A 15,637-nucleotide genomic window follows, 5' to 3' on the forward strand; every position below is an offset into this window, starting at 1 on the left:
GTCGTTGAGGGCGCTATCAACTGACTGAAACTTGGTGCAGGCATGCTGATAGCCTCTTATCAACGATGTGTCAAGAAGATTCCTGATGTAGGTGTCGCATGAAAGACTGATTGGGCTAAAGTCCTTGGATCGGGAATCGCTCGATTTTGCCGCCTTAGGTATAAAAGCGACCCTAACCTACCGTCACGCAGTCGGCATAAAGCCAAACAAAGCCCAAGCAGCATAGAAGGTGATATACCATCCGGTTCAGTCGATTTGCAGGGCTCAAACGAATCAATTGCCAGGATAATCCTCCCTTTTGCTATCACCCCTCAACAACCGATAGCTCTTCAGCACTGATTTATATCTGAGGGCCATCCATAACGTAGGAAATCACCAATCCACTGACCACATCCGATCACCTCGGAAAAGGCGTTGTAGTCAGGAGTTCGACATTTTCGGAACTTGACTAAGTCCAAGTTCCGTCATCACTCAATATACTCCCGAGAGCATTGGGGTCCTTAGATAACACTTTTCGAAACCTACCCCGACTCCTTATTTAGGTCCAAATTCGTATCTACCCCGGTACGACACCGATTTAAGGAGAAATTTTTACATGATGTTCTCGCCTGGATTTAACCCAGGCTTTCAGCGTCATAGGCGGACATACAAACCTCCGCGATACGGTGGCATCCATTTCGGATCCTATAAGGTATTTAAAAACTTGAAATGCTTGTAAATCCTTAAAAATCTTTATATCCGTCATTATAAGATGTAGTTCCCTTTGATACTCGTCAAAATATTAAACTAAGAACCTATAAAAGGTTATAATGCTTTACAGGGTGAGGGTTTTAACAGTTTCCTTATGCATCTCATTGAAATATTAAGACTTCCCTCATATCAATGAGCGAATATTGACTTCAATGATACGGAATTTTTATTCAGCTCGCTGCAGGTTTTTTCGACCTGGGGTTCGCTACAGGGCTGGGGTATTTAAGCACTCCTACAGGTTCTTTTGGTCCATAGGATTATGCGAAAACTTGAGATCGGGAATGAGGGTGTGAGCTTACGCGGACGACCTGATAATTTTTTGTTTTAATGACTGTAGCTTCTTAATATTCCATATACAGGTGGGATATCTGTATATTTAGTATAAAACTTGGAATTTCTCTTGAATAACTTAAAATGATTGTAATTCCTTAATTTTATGCATATTCAATTTCGGTCCATCCTAGATAGAGAATCTATGGCATGGGTATGGAAAGTTGGAGAATTGGATCTTGTTGTGGTTTTTTTATCGATACCCATCCCTGGGTTATATTCATAGGGTGAGGATATATAGGCTTATGTCTTAATTTCAAATTTTTGAGATTAAAGAGGATTAATTCGGCAAAACCACTAACTTGAATACTCACTACTATGGATTTTCTAATGGTGGGCCCTGCCACATTGAAAGCCATTTTTGTCTTCTTGTTTTCTTTAAGTGCATCTTTCGGTATGACCATTTTGATATAATATATAAACTATGTTCAAGTTAAAAATAAAATTACACACATTGCAAAAGAAAAGTTTTACATACCCTACATTTGCTGGCCACATACATATATTGGTATGTCAATTTCTAAGTATATAGGTTGTACTTTACAATCTTTTTTTTTCTCCATTATTATTATTTTTGGTTGTTTTTCCTTGTGAAAGGGTTGCAAGAATTTTATCTTAGGAAATTTCATTTGGTTTTCCGTTGAGTTTTTTCCCCTTTTTTTTCCTGTCACTGAAAAAAAGAAGAGCTTGAAAAGAGTTGAAAAAGATGTTGTTCTTAGCTTGGTCCATACAGAGTTTTTTTCTTGGTATATTTATTTGGGTTCATTTCACTTGATTCAACCCTAACGATGGCATGTCCATAAGACAGTCAAACTTTCAAACCGCTTACACACCCTTCATGCTTCAACAATGGTCTTGTGTGTGTGGAAAAACTCAGTGTTTTTGAAGTTTAAATAATAAAAGCACTTAGAATTTGAAGTTTTTCCTCCAGAGACATTTCAACTAAATAGTCCACTGGGTCAAAATGAACCAAAAAAAAAAACTGCGCAAAAAAACCAAATCCCATTCAAGTATGAAAAGAAAGCAAAAAAACCCCTTTTAATACACTCACCCACACACATGACTGACATGATGGCAAACCGGCCGTTAGAGATGAAACGGAAAACAGACTTTCAAATAAGAGATCAAATTACCTGCATAAACGGAATTGGTTTCTAACTTAACTAATCAATTAAAATCTAAACCTTCCAAAAGCAATGAGGAGATGAAATGAATGCGAACATTGGCTTTATTTTGATAACATTTATGGCTAACAGAGTAAACTTGCCATACAGCAAAAGGATAATTGAAATTGAGATATGAAGAACCTAAAGTTAAAAATAAAAACTTTTCTGGCACAGCCTATAGTTCAAGTGGTTCGCCAAATAGTCCTTGTCTTATACACAATTTTCCCTAAAATTTGCGAGGAACATGGATTAGAGAAAACCTTTTCCGCTGCCACGTTAGTTGTTGGAGTTTCCTGCGGAATATGTAACCATGCATAGTTCATAGGTCCATAGGTTGTATGGCTTCTGAATGTTCCCTGCCGTAATAGATGTTCTTAATAATAGGATTTTCCGTAGAGGCCTCGGAAATATACTCCACGGAATTGCGGAGTTCCATTTGCCCTTGCATCTTCTCAACACAGTCTTATAGATGTTTTAGTTCTGTTGCTTCCATAAGATATAATCAAAAAAAATAACTATTATTGGGCATCATCAAAAGCAGTGGTGGGCGAATACACATACACTACTGTATATATATGTGTATGTACGCATGAACATAAGCCCATGGGCTTGGTAATATTGTGCACCCTAACACTAACGAATAAACTTCGGCATAAATCATAAATAACTTAAAATGATTGTAGCTCCTTAATTTATAGGTTTTAAGTTTTACTCAAAAACCTATAAGCTTATACCAGTAGAGCCACCTTTATTGGCTCTACTGGTTTTTCTCCCTAAGGACGCAAATTGACCCAACTCTTATTCCATAAATACCAATGGATTGAATTAGATGCTTTTTTATACCCTCCACCATATGATGGGGATATACTAATTTTGCCATTCTGTTTGAAACTCCTCGCAATATTCGTCTAAGACCCCATAAAGTATATACCCAGTTAGCAATTTTAGCCGAGCGCTCTAAAGTCTGAGTTTTTTCCAAAGTATTCTGATATTTTATAAGAAAATTTGCCGATTTCTCAAAATTTCCCTTAGAAATTTATCAGATTTTCGGCCAGATTCTTCGTGTCTGCATTTTTTTTGTGGTTATGACCGAAAATCTGCAAATATTCTGCATATACTCGTAAGGGAATTTAGCATTAGCTTTGCTTTGAGGTGTAATATTTGTGTTCAATTCTTTCATGACAAGTTTTACATCGCGCACCATAATCGCTTGGTGCGTACTGAAAAAGAACACAGAATCGCTGCCATCTAGCAAAAGCAATGAAAATAATCGACCTTATAAATGCCAGGAATGTGATTGTTCCTACAAGAATAAAAAAGATTTGGTCGCGCATAAACGTATTCACCGTATAGAAAATGAAGATTATAAGTGTCAGATTTGCGACAAATTGTATAGGGACAGCGGTTCACTGAAATATCACATAAACAGAAACCATACAGGAGCTCGTCCGTACCATTGTCAATATTGTGGCGACAATGCATTCTCTACACTATGCGAATTATATAGCCATTTAGCGAGATTTCATCTAAAAGAGTGGAACGAGAAAAGCAAACTGGAAGCCGAGACGCGACAGTTGAAGAAAACTTACAAGTGCACCAGATGCGATAAAGTCTATCAGACACTTTTGGCCTGGAAAGAACACCAGGCGGCACACGGAGGAAAACTGAAATATTCTTGCAAGCTTTGTTCCAAAACCTACAGATACGCATTGCAAGAGAGTCCACACAAAGGGGCATAAGAAAAACAACAAAAAGTGAAGACAGTAAAGCAAAGGACACCAAAGACTAGTGAGTGAATAAAAAACGAAAGAAAAGAAAATTGTATCTCCCGAAAAAATAATAAAAAATATACAAATAAGTAAAAAAACACGAGTTTTGTCTGGGGTCTGGGAGAAATACAACAACAATTGTCTATGGGGATTTGAAAGTGAAATTAACTAAATTGTGAAATTAATTAAAACTTGAAATTAATTCCCGACAGTCCCACATTTAGATATCTTATTCGTACTCTACACTCAAATACCTTTTATTTGAGCCCCATATTACCATGGTCGGTAAATATGTCCGATTTAGGAGTGTTTTGGGAGTTGGGGTGGACCCAGGAACTTGGTCCCACATTTGGATGTCAAATTCGTATTCTACTCGCATCTACCTTTCATTTGAGTCCCATATTGCCATGGTCGGTAAATATGTCCAATTTAGGAGTGTTTTGGGGGATGGGGTAGTCCCCCAAACACTTGGTCCGAAAATTGGATATCAGATATGTTTTCTAATGTAAAATACCTTTCATTTGAGTCCCATATTGTTGTGATTGGTCTATAAATATATTTGGTAGATTTTGGGGTGCGTCGTCCCCCCTATTTTCACCACGGGATTATTATGCACCATCTGTGAAAATTTCAAGAAAATCGGTTCAGCCGTTTTTGAGTCTATACGGAACAGACAAACAAACCAACAAACAAACATACACAAATTAATTTTTATACTCGCCACGCAAGGATGGAGGTATATTCAATTTGTCATTCCGTTTGCATTCTTGATCAGCGTGAAAATCTGACCGATCTAGCCATGTCTGTCCGTCTGTCTGTGGAAATCACGCTACAGTCTTTAAAAATAAAGATATTAAGCTGAAATTTTGCACAGATCCTTTTTTTAGTCCATAAACAGGTTAAGTTCGAAGATGGGCTATATCGGACTATATCTTGATATAGCCCCCATATAGACCGATCTCTCGATTTAGGGTCTTAGGCCCATAAAAGGCGCATTTATTGTCCGATTTCGCCAAAATTTTGGACAGTGAGTTGTGTTGGGCCCTTCGACATCTTTCTTCAATTTGGCACAGATCGGTCCCGATTTGGATATAGCTGTTCTTTAGACCGATCTCTCGATTTAAGGTCTTGAGCCCATAAAAGGCACATTTATTGTCCGATTTTGCCAAAATTTTGGACAGTGAGTTGTGTTAGATCGTTAGATGTCAGATCGGACAAGATTTGGACATGCTGCCATATACACCGATCTCTTGATTAAAGATTTTAGGCCTATAAAAGGCGCATTTATTGTCCGATTTCGCCGAAATTTGGGACAGTGAGTTAAGTTCAACCCCTGGACATACTTCTGGAATACGGCACAGATCGGTCCAGATTTGGATATAGCTGCCATACAGATCGATCTCACGATTTATGGTTTTGGGCTCATAAAAGGCGCTTTTATTGTCCGATGTCGCCGAAATTTGGGGCAGTGAGTTGCGTTGGGCTCTTCGACATTCATCTTCAATTTGGCCCAGATCGGTTCATAGTTGGATATAGTTGCCATATCGACCGATCTCTCGATATAAGGTTTCAGTTTGGCCCCGATCGGTTCATAGTTGGATATAGCTGCCATATAGACCGATCTCTCGATTTAAGGTTTTAGGCCCATAAAAGGCGCATTTATTGTCCGATGTCGCCGAAATTTGGGAAAGTGGATTAAATTAAGTCCATCGACATACTGCAATATGGCATAGGTCGGTCCAGATTTGGATATAGCTGCCATATAGACCGATCTCTCGATATAAGGTTTTGGGCCCATAAAAGATGCATTTATTGTCCGATTTCGCCGAAATTTGGGACAGTGAGTTAAGTTCAACCCCTGAACATACTTCTGGAATACGGCATAGATCGGTCCAGATTTGGATATAGCTGCCATATAGACCGATCTCTCGATATAAGGTTTTGGGCCCATAAAAGGAGCATTTATTGTCCGATTTCGTCGAAATTTGGGACAGTGAGTTGCGTTGGGCTCTTCGACATTCATCTTCAGTTTGGCCCAGATCGGTTCATAGTTGGATATAGCTGCCATATAGACCGATCTCTAGATTTAAAGTCGTGGCCCCATAAAAGGCACATTTATAATCCGATTTCGCTGAAATATGACACAGTGACTTTTGTTAGGCTCTTCGACATCCGTGTCGTTCAGATCGGTCTGCATTTGAAACTACCAATATTATGATCTACAATATTGAACAATGACTTGTACTTATAACTCAATATCCGTTTCGAATTTGGTCCAAATCGGACCATTTTCGATATAGCTGCTTTGGGGCCATAAATTATGCATTTTTACCGGATTATGACGTAAGGTGGTTCACATATATACCCGAGGTAGTGGGTATCCAAAGTTCGGCCCGGTCGAACATAACGCCTTTTTACTTGTTATATATATAAAGATAGGGCTTAAATAGTTATGGTGCTACAAACATTTTAAGTTATTTATATTGATTTTTTAACTTTAAGATCAGTTACTGGGAATATTTTATTGGGTTGCCCAAAAAGTAATTGCGAATTTTTCATATAGTCGGCGTTGACAAATTTTTTCACAGCTTGTGACTCTGTAATTGCATTCTTTCTTCTGTCAGTTATCAGCTGTTACTTTCAGCTTGCTTTAGAAAAAAAGTGTAAAAAAGGTATTTTTGATTAAAGTTCATTCTAACTTTTATTAAAAATGCATTTACTTTCTTTTAAAAAATCCGCAATTACTTTTCGGGCAAACCAATATTTTGAAAGATAACGAGTTATTCTTACACCCTTCGTCCAGTCGATATCATATCATAATCTTTTCAACATTGTGTTACCAGCTATGCTTATTTCCTTTACTTAGTGGATTTGTCTTTAGCAAAGACGATTTATTTGATCCACCAGGAACTTGGGACTCCATACTTAAATCACTGGCATTTTCAAACTCTCCGCCTTCAAAGAACCCTATGAGATCATCAAACTCTTCAAAGTCGCCTAAGGAATTATCGGAATCTTCCGATGATAAAATACAACAATCAGGGTTAGAATGTTTTTCAGACTTGTGAGAAAATGGATCTTTAGATTTTCTAGGCTGACATTGAGAACCATGCAAAGCCTTAACTGAGTTATCAGAATCTTGAGGTCTTGTTGATGCATTTGTAGTTGATAAAGCATTAATGTTTAGATTTGTAGCCTTTTTACCATAAGTTTTAGAGCTAGAATCATTATTTTGAGAAGCATCTAAGCTGGATGTTTCCATTGATATTTCAATTTCATTAGGATTGCAGCATAGGTGAGAGTAACTGTTGTCGAATGAGGACAATATGACTTGATAATCTTGTGTTTTAGCCAACTTGCTATTTTGAATTGTCTCTGCGGGCTCATGATATCTCTTAGTGGTTTTTTGTTGTTTATGTTTAGATGTATCTTTTGATCTCTCTGCATTTCCATCATGACTTTCTTCTACATCTATAACTTCCATGTGGGTTTCACCAAAGTTCATTGAAGATTTATAAGCCAGTGATAGTTTTCTTTGGGCAGTTAAAACCATTTGCTGATATGAATGAAATTCAAATAGGCGACTCCAGCAATCCATGCAAATATTTCTTAAATGCTTACCCCTATTCATATCCAATAACTAAAAGAAGTAAATAAAGCAAACAACTTTGAATATCATATATAATCTTAATTATCATCTTTCTCCTCTTCAGCCTACCTTTGTAGTGAAATATTTAGCAGCCAAAGCAAAGACCTCATTTCTTTGGCCCTTCTCATCATATAGATTTTGTGGCCCTGTGCAATGATTTAAGCAAAGACGGCAACAAGCTGATTGCAACATTTTCAAAACTAAAAAATCGCTAAAATTCAAAAGTCTAAGATTTATATACACCAAACTTTGATGTTGATGTGTTAAAATTTCAAAAATAACTATTTAGTCTTGAGAGAATGCACTTTTAAATACACTTCCTTACAAAAAAAAAACAGGTAGTAGAAATTTCTTCAGCTAATTGGAAGTTAAGGCATATAGGAATTGCACCATGATATTCTGAGACTAGGTAAGAAAAAACAGGCTTTACTGGATACAGGTATCATGATACAGGTAAAACATCATAAAACAAAGTCAACACATTTGTAACTGCAAAAGGCCCAAGATGTAAGACCCAAGGTCAATGATTAACATGCGACATTACCATAAAAATAAGAAGAGGAGACTATAGAACATCTGCTGTAAGTGCGTACCGCACTGAAAGCCAAAAGAAGTTCCCCTTTAAGTTCTTATTTCTTCAAAAACTTGTCCGAATATGCAGATGTGAACATTCAGATATTGTTGGGCTGTTTAAAGCCATTTTGATGTATAAACGGTAGGAACCAGAAGGCTTCTTCCTTCTCCACAAGTATCACAATGGACACAATTGTATCTGTGGGATTGATTGCAAACTGCCTCTGCTAACCTACCATAAAATGTGTTTATAAAAATTGGTATGGTAGAACAGTTTATAAAAAATTTGTCCATTATCAATAGACTCTGTTTTCCTTGTCTTAAAATCAACAATTGTTCAGGAATGACTAAGGAAATACTTCATAGTATTTTTAATAGGAAAATTCTCCTTCAGACTTTCTGAAGTAATATTTCGTAAACATGAGGGTTGTCATCAGATTGTCTGAGAAGATTTTTCGTAATCATAACAGGCAGAATGTTACTGTTGGAAAAAATTTAACTAAAATTGTTTTTGAAGTAAATCCAGCTTAGAAAAACGAAAAGGCATCTCTTACTCATATTACCACTAATAAATTTCCCATGAATATTTCTTCAAGGAACAGATGATACTATTGTCATATCAATGAGTGTAGTTCGATTTACTTTTAAGCTCAATGATAGGAGACCTCAATTTTTCAGTGGCGGTTTTCTCCTAACTAATGCTGGTTACATTTGTGAGGTATCCTGCCATGTTAAAATTTCTCTACCAAGTGGTGTCGCTATGCCGCACACCGTTTGGACTCGGCTAAACGGATACCTCACAAATGTAACCAGCATTAGTTAGGAGAAAACCGCCAATGAAAAATTTTCTGATGTTCATACCGGGATTTGAACCTCGTTTACTCATATAGTTGATATTTTATGTGGTTAACTTAAAACAAGTAAAAACGTACTAATTCGGTCGGCCCGAATCCCACCGCCATGGATTCTGCTGAAAATGTATACAAAATAAAGTTAGTTGAAGGGCATAATTTTATTCTACATACCAAACTTCTGTCAAGCCAGGAAAAATTAAGCTTCTAGGAACCGAACAAGGATGATCGAGAGACAGGTTTACTTGGGAGCTATATCAGGTTATATATTGATTTGGATCGCATTCGGCACAGTTTTTGGAAGTCACCACAGAACACCGCATGCAAAATTTCAGCCCAATTGGACAAAAATTGCAGCTTGCCAAGAGGTAAAATCGGGAGACCGGTTTATATGGGGGCTATATCAGGTTATAAACCGATTAGGACCGCACTAAGCAGAGTGGTTGGAAGTCATAACAAAACACTTTATGCAAAATTTAAGACAAATCGGACAAAAATTGCGGCTTGTAAGGGCTCAAAAAGTCAAAACCGGGAGATCGGTTTACATGGGAGCTATATCAGGTAATAGACCGATTCCAAACCTACTTGACGCGGTTGTTGAAAGTCATTACGGAACACTACACGCAAAATTTCGGACAAAAATTACGGCTTGTAAGGGCTCAAGAAGTCAAAACCGGGAGATCGGTTTACATGGGAGCTATATCAGGTTTTAGACCGATTTGGGCCGTACTTGCCACAGTTGTTGAAAGTCATAACGGAACACTACATGCAAAATTTTGGACAAAAATTGCGGCTTGTAAGGGCTCAAGAAGTCAACTCGGGAGACCGGTTTATATGGGGGCTATATCAGGTTATAAACCGATTTGGACCACACTAAGCAGAGTGGTTGGAAGTCATAACAAAACACTTTATGCAAAATTTCAGACAAATCGGACAAAAATTGCGGCTTGTAAGGGCTCAAGAAGTCAAAACCGGGAGATCGGTTTACATGGGAGCTATATCAGGTTATAGACCGATTCCAACCGTACTTGCCAGAGTTGTTGAAAGTCATAACGGAACACTACATGCAACATTTCGGACAAAAATTGCGACTTGTAAGGGCTCAAGAAATCAAATCGGGAGATCGGTTTATATGGGAGCTATATCAGGTTTTAGACCGATTTGGGCCGTACTTGCCACAGTTGTTGGAAGTCACCACAAAACACCGCATGCAAAATTTCAGTCAAATCGGACAAAAATTGCGGCTTGTAAGGGCTCAAGAGGTCAAATCGGGAGACCGGTTTATATGGGGGCTATATCAGGTTATTAGCCGATTTGGACCGCATTAAGCAGAGTGGTTGAAAGTCATAACAAAACATTTTATGCAAAATTTCGGACAAAAATTGCGGCTTGTAAGGGCTCAAGAAGTCAAATTGGGAGATCACTTTATGTGGGAGCTATATCTAAATCTGAACCGATATGGCCCATTTGCAACTCCCAACAACCTACATCAATATTAAATATCTGTTGAAAATTTAAAGCGGCTTGCTTTACGCGTTCGACCGCTAACGTGATTTCGACAGACGGACGGACAGACATGGCTAGATCGACTCAGAACGTCGAGACGATCAAGAATATAGGTACTTTATAGTGTCTTAGACGAATATTTCGAAGTTTTACTAACCGAATGACTAGATTAGTTCATCCCCATCTTATGGTGATGGGTATAAAAAAGTCCATTATCGGAATATTCTTTTTAACTTGTCTTAAAATCAACAATTGTTTAGGCCGGGGTTACAAAATTCTTCGTAGTTATTGTGTGTGCCGTATTTCCAATTGTAAAATTTCCCTTCAGACTCTCTGAGGTAATATTTCTTAAGTAATTATAACAGGCATCAGGTTCGCTAGGTTAGGTAAGAGTGGCAGTCCTTTGGCAGACTCACTTAGACAATTTTAAGTCCATTGTGATACCACAGTAGCGACAGACCAAGGCCTGTAGCGGGAATTGAATCCACGACCCTGCTCCGGCAATCCGAGCACGCTACCAACTCGGCTATCGGGGCGCCTATAACGTTCGTTACTGTTGGAAAAAAAAGCATCTCTTACGCTATATTCTAATTACTACTAAAGCGTGAGTTTTTAGCTATTATCTTGTTGGCTACGCTAATTTAACAGCTCACGCACGTTTCGTGTTTTGTTTTACTATCAAACATTTTCAGTTTGGTCTATAATTTAGCCATGAACCGTCTTACAAACGAACAACGCCTTCAAATTATTGAATTTTGTTATCAAAATGCGTGCTCTGTTAAGAAAGTTCATCGCGCGCTTTTTCCATGTTACGACCAAGCTCATTTTTGACTCAATGGGTACGTAAATAAGCGAAATTGTCGATTTTGGAGTGAAGATCAGCCAGAAGCATTGCAAGAGCTACCAATGCATCCCGAAAAAGTCACCGTTTGATGCGGCTTATGGGCTGGTGGCATCATTGGATCGTACTTCTTCAAAGATGATGGGAATCGTAACGCAACTGTGAATGGCGAGCGCTATCGTGACACCACATACGACACAGCACGCGTAACCATAAACTTATTGAGAGGTGAGATCGGTAAAGATTTTATTTCACGTTCGGGGCCGGTCAATTGGCCGCCTAGGTCATGCGATGTAACGCCTTTAGACTATTTTTTATGGGGCTATGTTAAAGCTCATGTCAATACAGGCAAGCCCGCTTCAATTGACGCAATTGGAAGACAACATTAAAGCATTTATTCGTAAAATATCGGCCGAAATGTTGGAAAGAATATGCCAAACTTGGACTTAGCAGATGAACCATTTGAGACGCAGTCACGGTCAACATTGCATGAAATAATCTTCAAACATTAAATTAGATGGATCGTACTATTAATTCAAAAAAAGATTTCATGCATTTTTCTGAATTTTATGTGTTTTTTTTTTTAATCTTAATTTTAAAAAATCACCCTTTAGAAGATTGCGGAAAGCAATCAGCCGACTTAAATTTTTTTTTTATATTTTTTTAGGATTATTTGCCTTAAAGGTTGACATCTTTTTGGTTATTTATTTTCATTTCATTGTTTATGTTTGTGTCATTTTGTATTGAAAATCTTAACGTATATGGGACCTTTTCACGTTTTGTTTTGACAAGTGAAGCTACCTTCTATAATTCCACGGATACAGATAAAAATTGGAGAAGTGTCCTATAAACCTGCAAGGCACCATTGCCAAAATTTTTCTACTTAAGGTAATGCTCAGAATTTCTCTCTTGGATCTTTCTCTTTCGAATTTTTATTTTAGTATATAGAGTGCATAACAATCCGGTTGCTGGCTTCGGTGTATGTCCACAGTGGCATGTGGCGGATTAATATCCGCAGCCACTTTTCAACCTTAACTAATCTAAACTAAGGTGATACAGTCTTTTGAAGTTATATATAAATAAAGTTCAGTTTCTATATTCCAATCAACCTCTGAACTTCAGAAATCTTATGGAGAGGTCGAAATTTTGAGTATTCATGAAGATAATTTTTGATCAACAAAAAATATTCATATGGGTCTATCTGGGCTAATTTTTGTTAGATTTTTTTTTATATTAAAGGTACATTTCTGTCAGAGAAATTCACCTTAGTCTACGTGTGATAATTTTCAGCTAGAACAAAATTTACTTTAAGAGGGCCTTGGAGTCTTGGATTCTAGCCGTTATTATCTTGGAGAGAAGAGTATTCTGCAAAATTTCAAATTGGTTAAGAATATAGAAAATTTTAAGAATTTCTAATGAGCTCTTCATTTCTTCCAATTTCTAGTATTTGAGACTTTTTTCACTTGAAATATTTGATACACAAGCACATGGATACAAAAAACAACTTATTTTTAATATTTACTTTATTTTAAATTAGGAATTCGGCGAAAAATGGGAAACAAAACAAAAGAAAAACAAAACACTTACTCCCATGCTCTAACATCACTTTTTCCTTACCGCCAAGTTGAAAACTTTGGTAAAAAATAGCTACAAAAGTAAAATCCATATAAGAAAGATGTAACTCTTTCGCTCGTAGATGGCGATTCAGTGGTTAAAAGGTATGGAGGAGGATATGGGCAAAAAAATTATTGAAATTCCAAGAATCACCCTTGAAAAGGAATTTTACATAGAAAGTTTACATGAAGCTGACCAGTGGATACTTCTGGCAAAACATGCTTACAAGTATATTGAAGTAAGCACACACACAGACATAAACAACGACAGCATCATTTTTCAGGCGTAGAAGAAAGTGAAAGGATTAGGCCAACAAGAAATGCGTGTGCAGCCTCAACACATGCCCCTTTCCTCCCCCGGCCAAGAGCGGCTACAACATCAAAAACAGCATCCAAAGCCTACGCTGGACCATTCTTTCTCCTCTTTCTTCTTTTTATTTTCTCTGACGTTTTTTTTGGTAATCTTAACAACTTTTTAGAGAAGTTTTTTTTGTTTTATTTTGTTGTTTGGTTTTTTTTTTGGCAACGATTTTTCTTAACATGGTCATGTTTTGCACAGAAACAGCACCAACAACAACAATATATAGCATCAGTGGTCTCTTGGAGAAAATGCCATACAAATCAAATAGAAAGAATGATGGAAAAAGGGTTGCAAGGACGATATGAAAAAAAGAAAACACATCAACAACAACAACGACAGCATAGCATCCACATGGCAAACACCAAACAAACGCTCAAGTTTACATTTTTTAAATGGACCAAGCAAAAGCAGCATCATTAATTCGCCAACACACTCTCACACTCATCAGCAGGCACATGTAAACATACACAAGCGGACATACATACCCACAGAAACATACCAAGCACACGCACTTGCCACAGGACTCATCGGCTACTGCTGATGACGAAAAAAAAAAACGAGGAAGGAAAAAAGAAAAGGACAAAAACTTGGCATGTGACAAAATCTCAAAAAAAAAAATAATTGTAATAAGACAAAATTTCTTATAGAAAATTTTGACATGAGACAAACTTTCTTATAGAAATTTTTGTCGTGAGAGAAAACTTCTCAAAACCCAAAACTAGTTGGCATGTCTCTAAACTACGTTGGTACGTCCTTACCCCCTTTGTTGTTATGCCTCAAAATATTTTGGGATATGCTAAAACTATGTTGGGATGTCCCCAAACTATGTTGGTAAGTCCCCAAACGTTATTGTAATGCCACAACCTATGTTGGAATGTCCCCAAACTATATTTGGTATGCCCCAAACTACATTGGTATGTCTCCAACCTATGCTAGTAAGTCCTCAAACTTTGTTCTAATGACCCAAATTATGTTACTATGTCCATCTACAAAACAAAACTATATTGATATATCCCCGAACTTATTACGTATGGCCCAAGCAACATTGGTACGTCTCAAAATTTTTTGAAATGCCCCAAACTATGTTGGGATATTCTCAAACTATGTTGGGTTGTCCCAAAACTATGTTGGGTTGTCCCAAATCTATGTTGGGATGTCCCCAAAATATTTTGGTATGTCCCCAAACAATGTTGGGATATCCCCAAACTGTGTTGGTGTGTCCCCAAACTACGTTGGTGTATTCCCAACTATGGAGCTATGTCCTCACATTATGTGCGGAGGTCCCCAAAATATCTTGGAATGTTAGAATATCCCAAAACTACGTTGCTATGTCCCCCAAATTTTGTAATACTCCAACCCATGTTGGTATATCTTCAAACTATATTGGGAAGTCCCCAAACTATGTAAACTATATTGGGATGTTCCCAAATTATGTTGGGATGATCCAAACTATGTTGGTATACCCCAAACTATGTTAGTAGGACCTTAAACTATGTTGGGATGTTTCCAAACTATGTTAGTATGTCCCCAAAAATTTCTTATAAAAATGTTTGTCGTGGTACAAAATTTCTAGTAGAAATTTTTATCAATTTTGTCATGAGACAAATTTTTTTACAGAAATTTTTATTTCATCATAAGACAAAATTGCTTACAAGAATTTTTGTTACAAAACCAAATTTCTTAAAGAAATATTTTTCATAAGACGAAATTTATTAAAAAAAATTTGTCATGAAATAAAATTTCTTACAGAAATTTTTATCATTAGACACAATTTCTTACAGAAATTTTTATCATAAAATAAAATTTCTGACAGAAATACTTGTTATTAGAAAAAATTTCTTACAGAAATTTTTGTCATAAGACAAAATTTTGAATAGAAATTTATGTCATGAGACAAACTTTCATATAGAAACTTTTCTCATGAAAAAAATTGCTATTAACAATTTCTGTCATGAGACAAAATTTGTCTCATGAGACAAAATTTCTCATAGATGGGAATTTTCCTTTAGAAAAAATTTTCTTGTTTTTATTTCTGGTACCTCTTCTCCCAATGGTTTCTCAAGGCAACGTACCTTAAGCCTCAAACAGTATGTGTCGATGGTAAACATTGGACGTGTGTGAATGTGTGCGCTATGTTCTCACCACGTTTTTGTATAAGTGTGCCGATGTGGGTGTTTGTATAGATGGCAGCAGACTTTTAAATTGGCTTCGTTTTGCTGTTGATGGTC

General features: G+C 37.0%; 1 protein-coding gene across 1 annotated transcript in view; it reads right to left on the bottom strand.

Moving 5' to 3' along the window:
- Positions 1–3,757: 3,757 nt before the first annotated feature.
- LOC106084613 (uncharacterized) overlaps positions 3,758–15,637 on the bottom strand; it is a 49,111-nt gene continuing 37,231 nt past the window's right edge. The window contains exons 2-4 of the mRNA XM_013248436.2: positions 6,878–7,655; positions 3,836–3,942; positions 3,758–3,772 (exon numbers count right to left, since the gene is read on the bottom strand). Of these exons, the coding sequence (XP_013103890.2) occupies positions 3,758–3,772; positions 3,836–3,942; positions 6,878–7,655 (900 nt within the window). The remainder of the gene's footprint in view (positions 3,773–3,835; positions 3,943–6,877; positions 7,656–15,637) is intronic.

This window comes from Stomoxys calcitrans, chromosome 4, assembly GCF_963082655.1.
Source record: "Stomoxys calcitrans chromosome 4, idStoCalc2.1, whole genome shotgun sequence".
In the NCBI taxonomy this organism is placed as follows: domain Eukaryota; kingdom Metazoa; phylum Arthropoda; class Insecta; order Diptera; family Muscidae; genus Stomoxys; species Stomoxys calcitrans.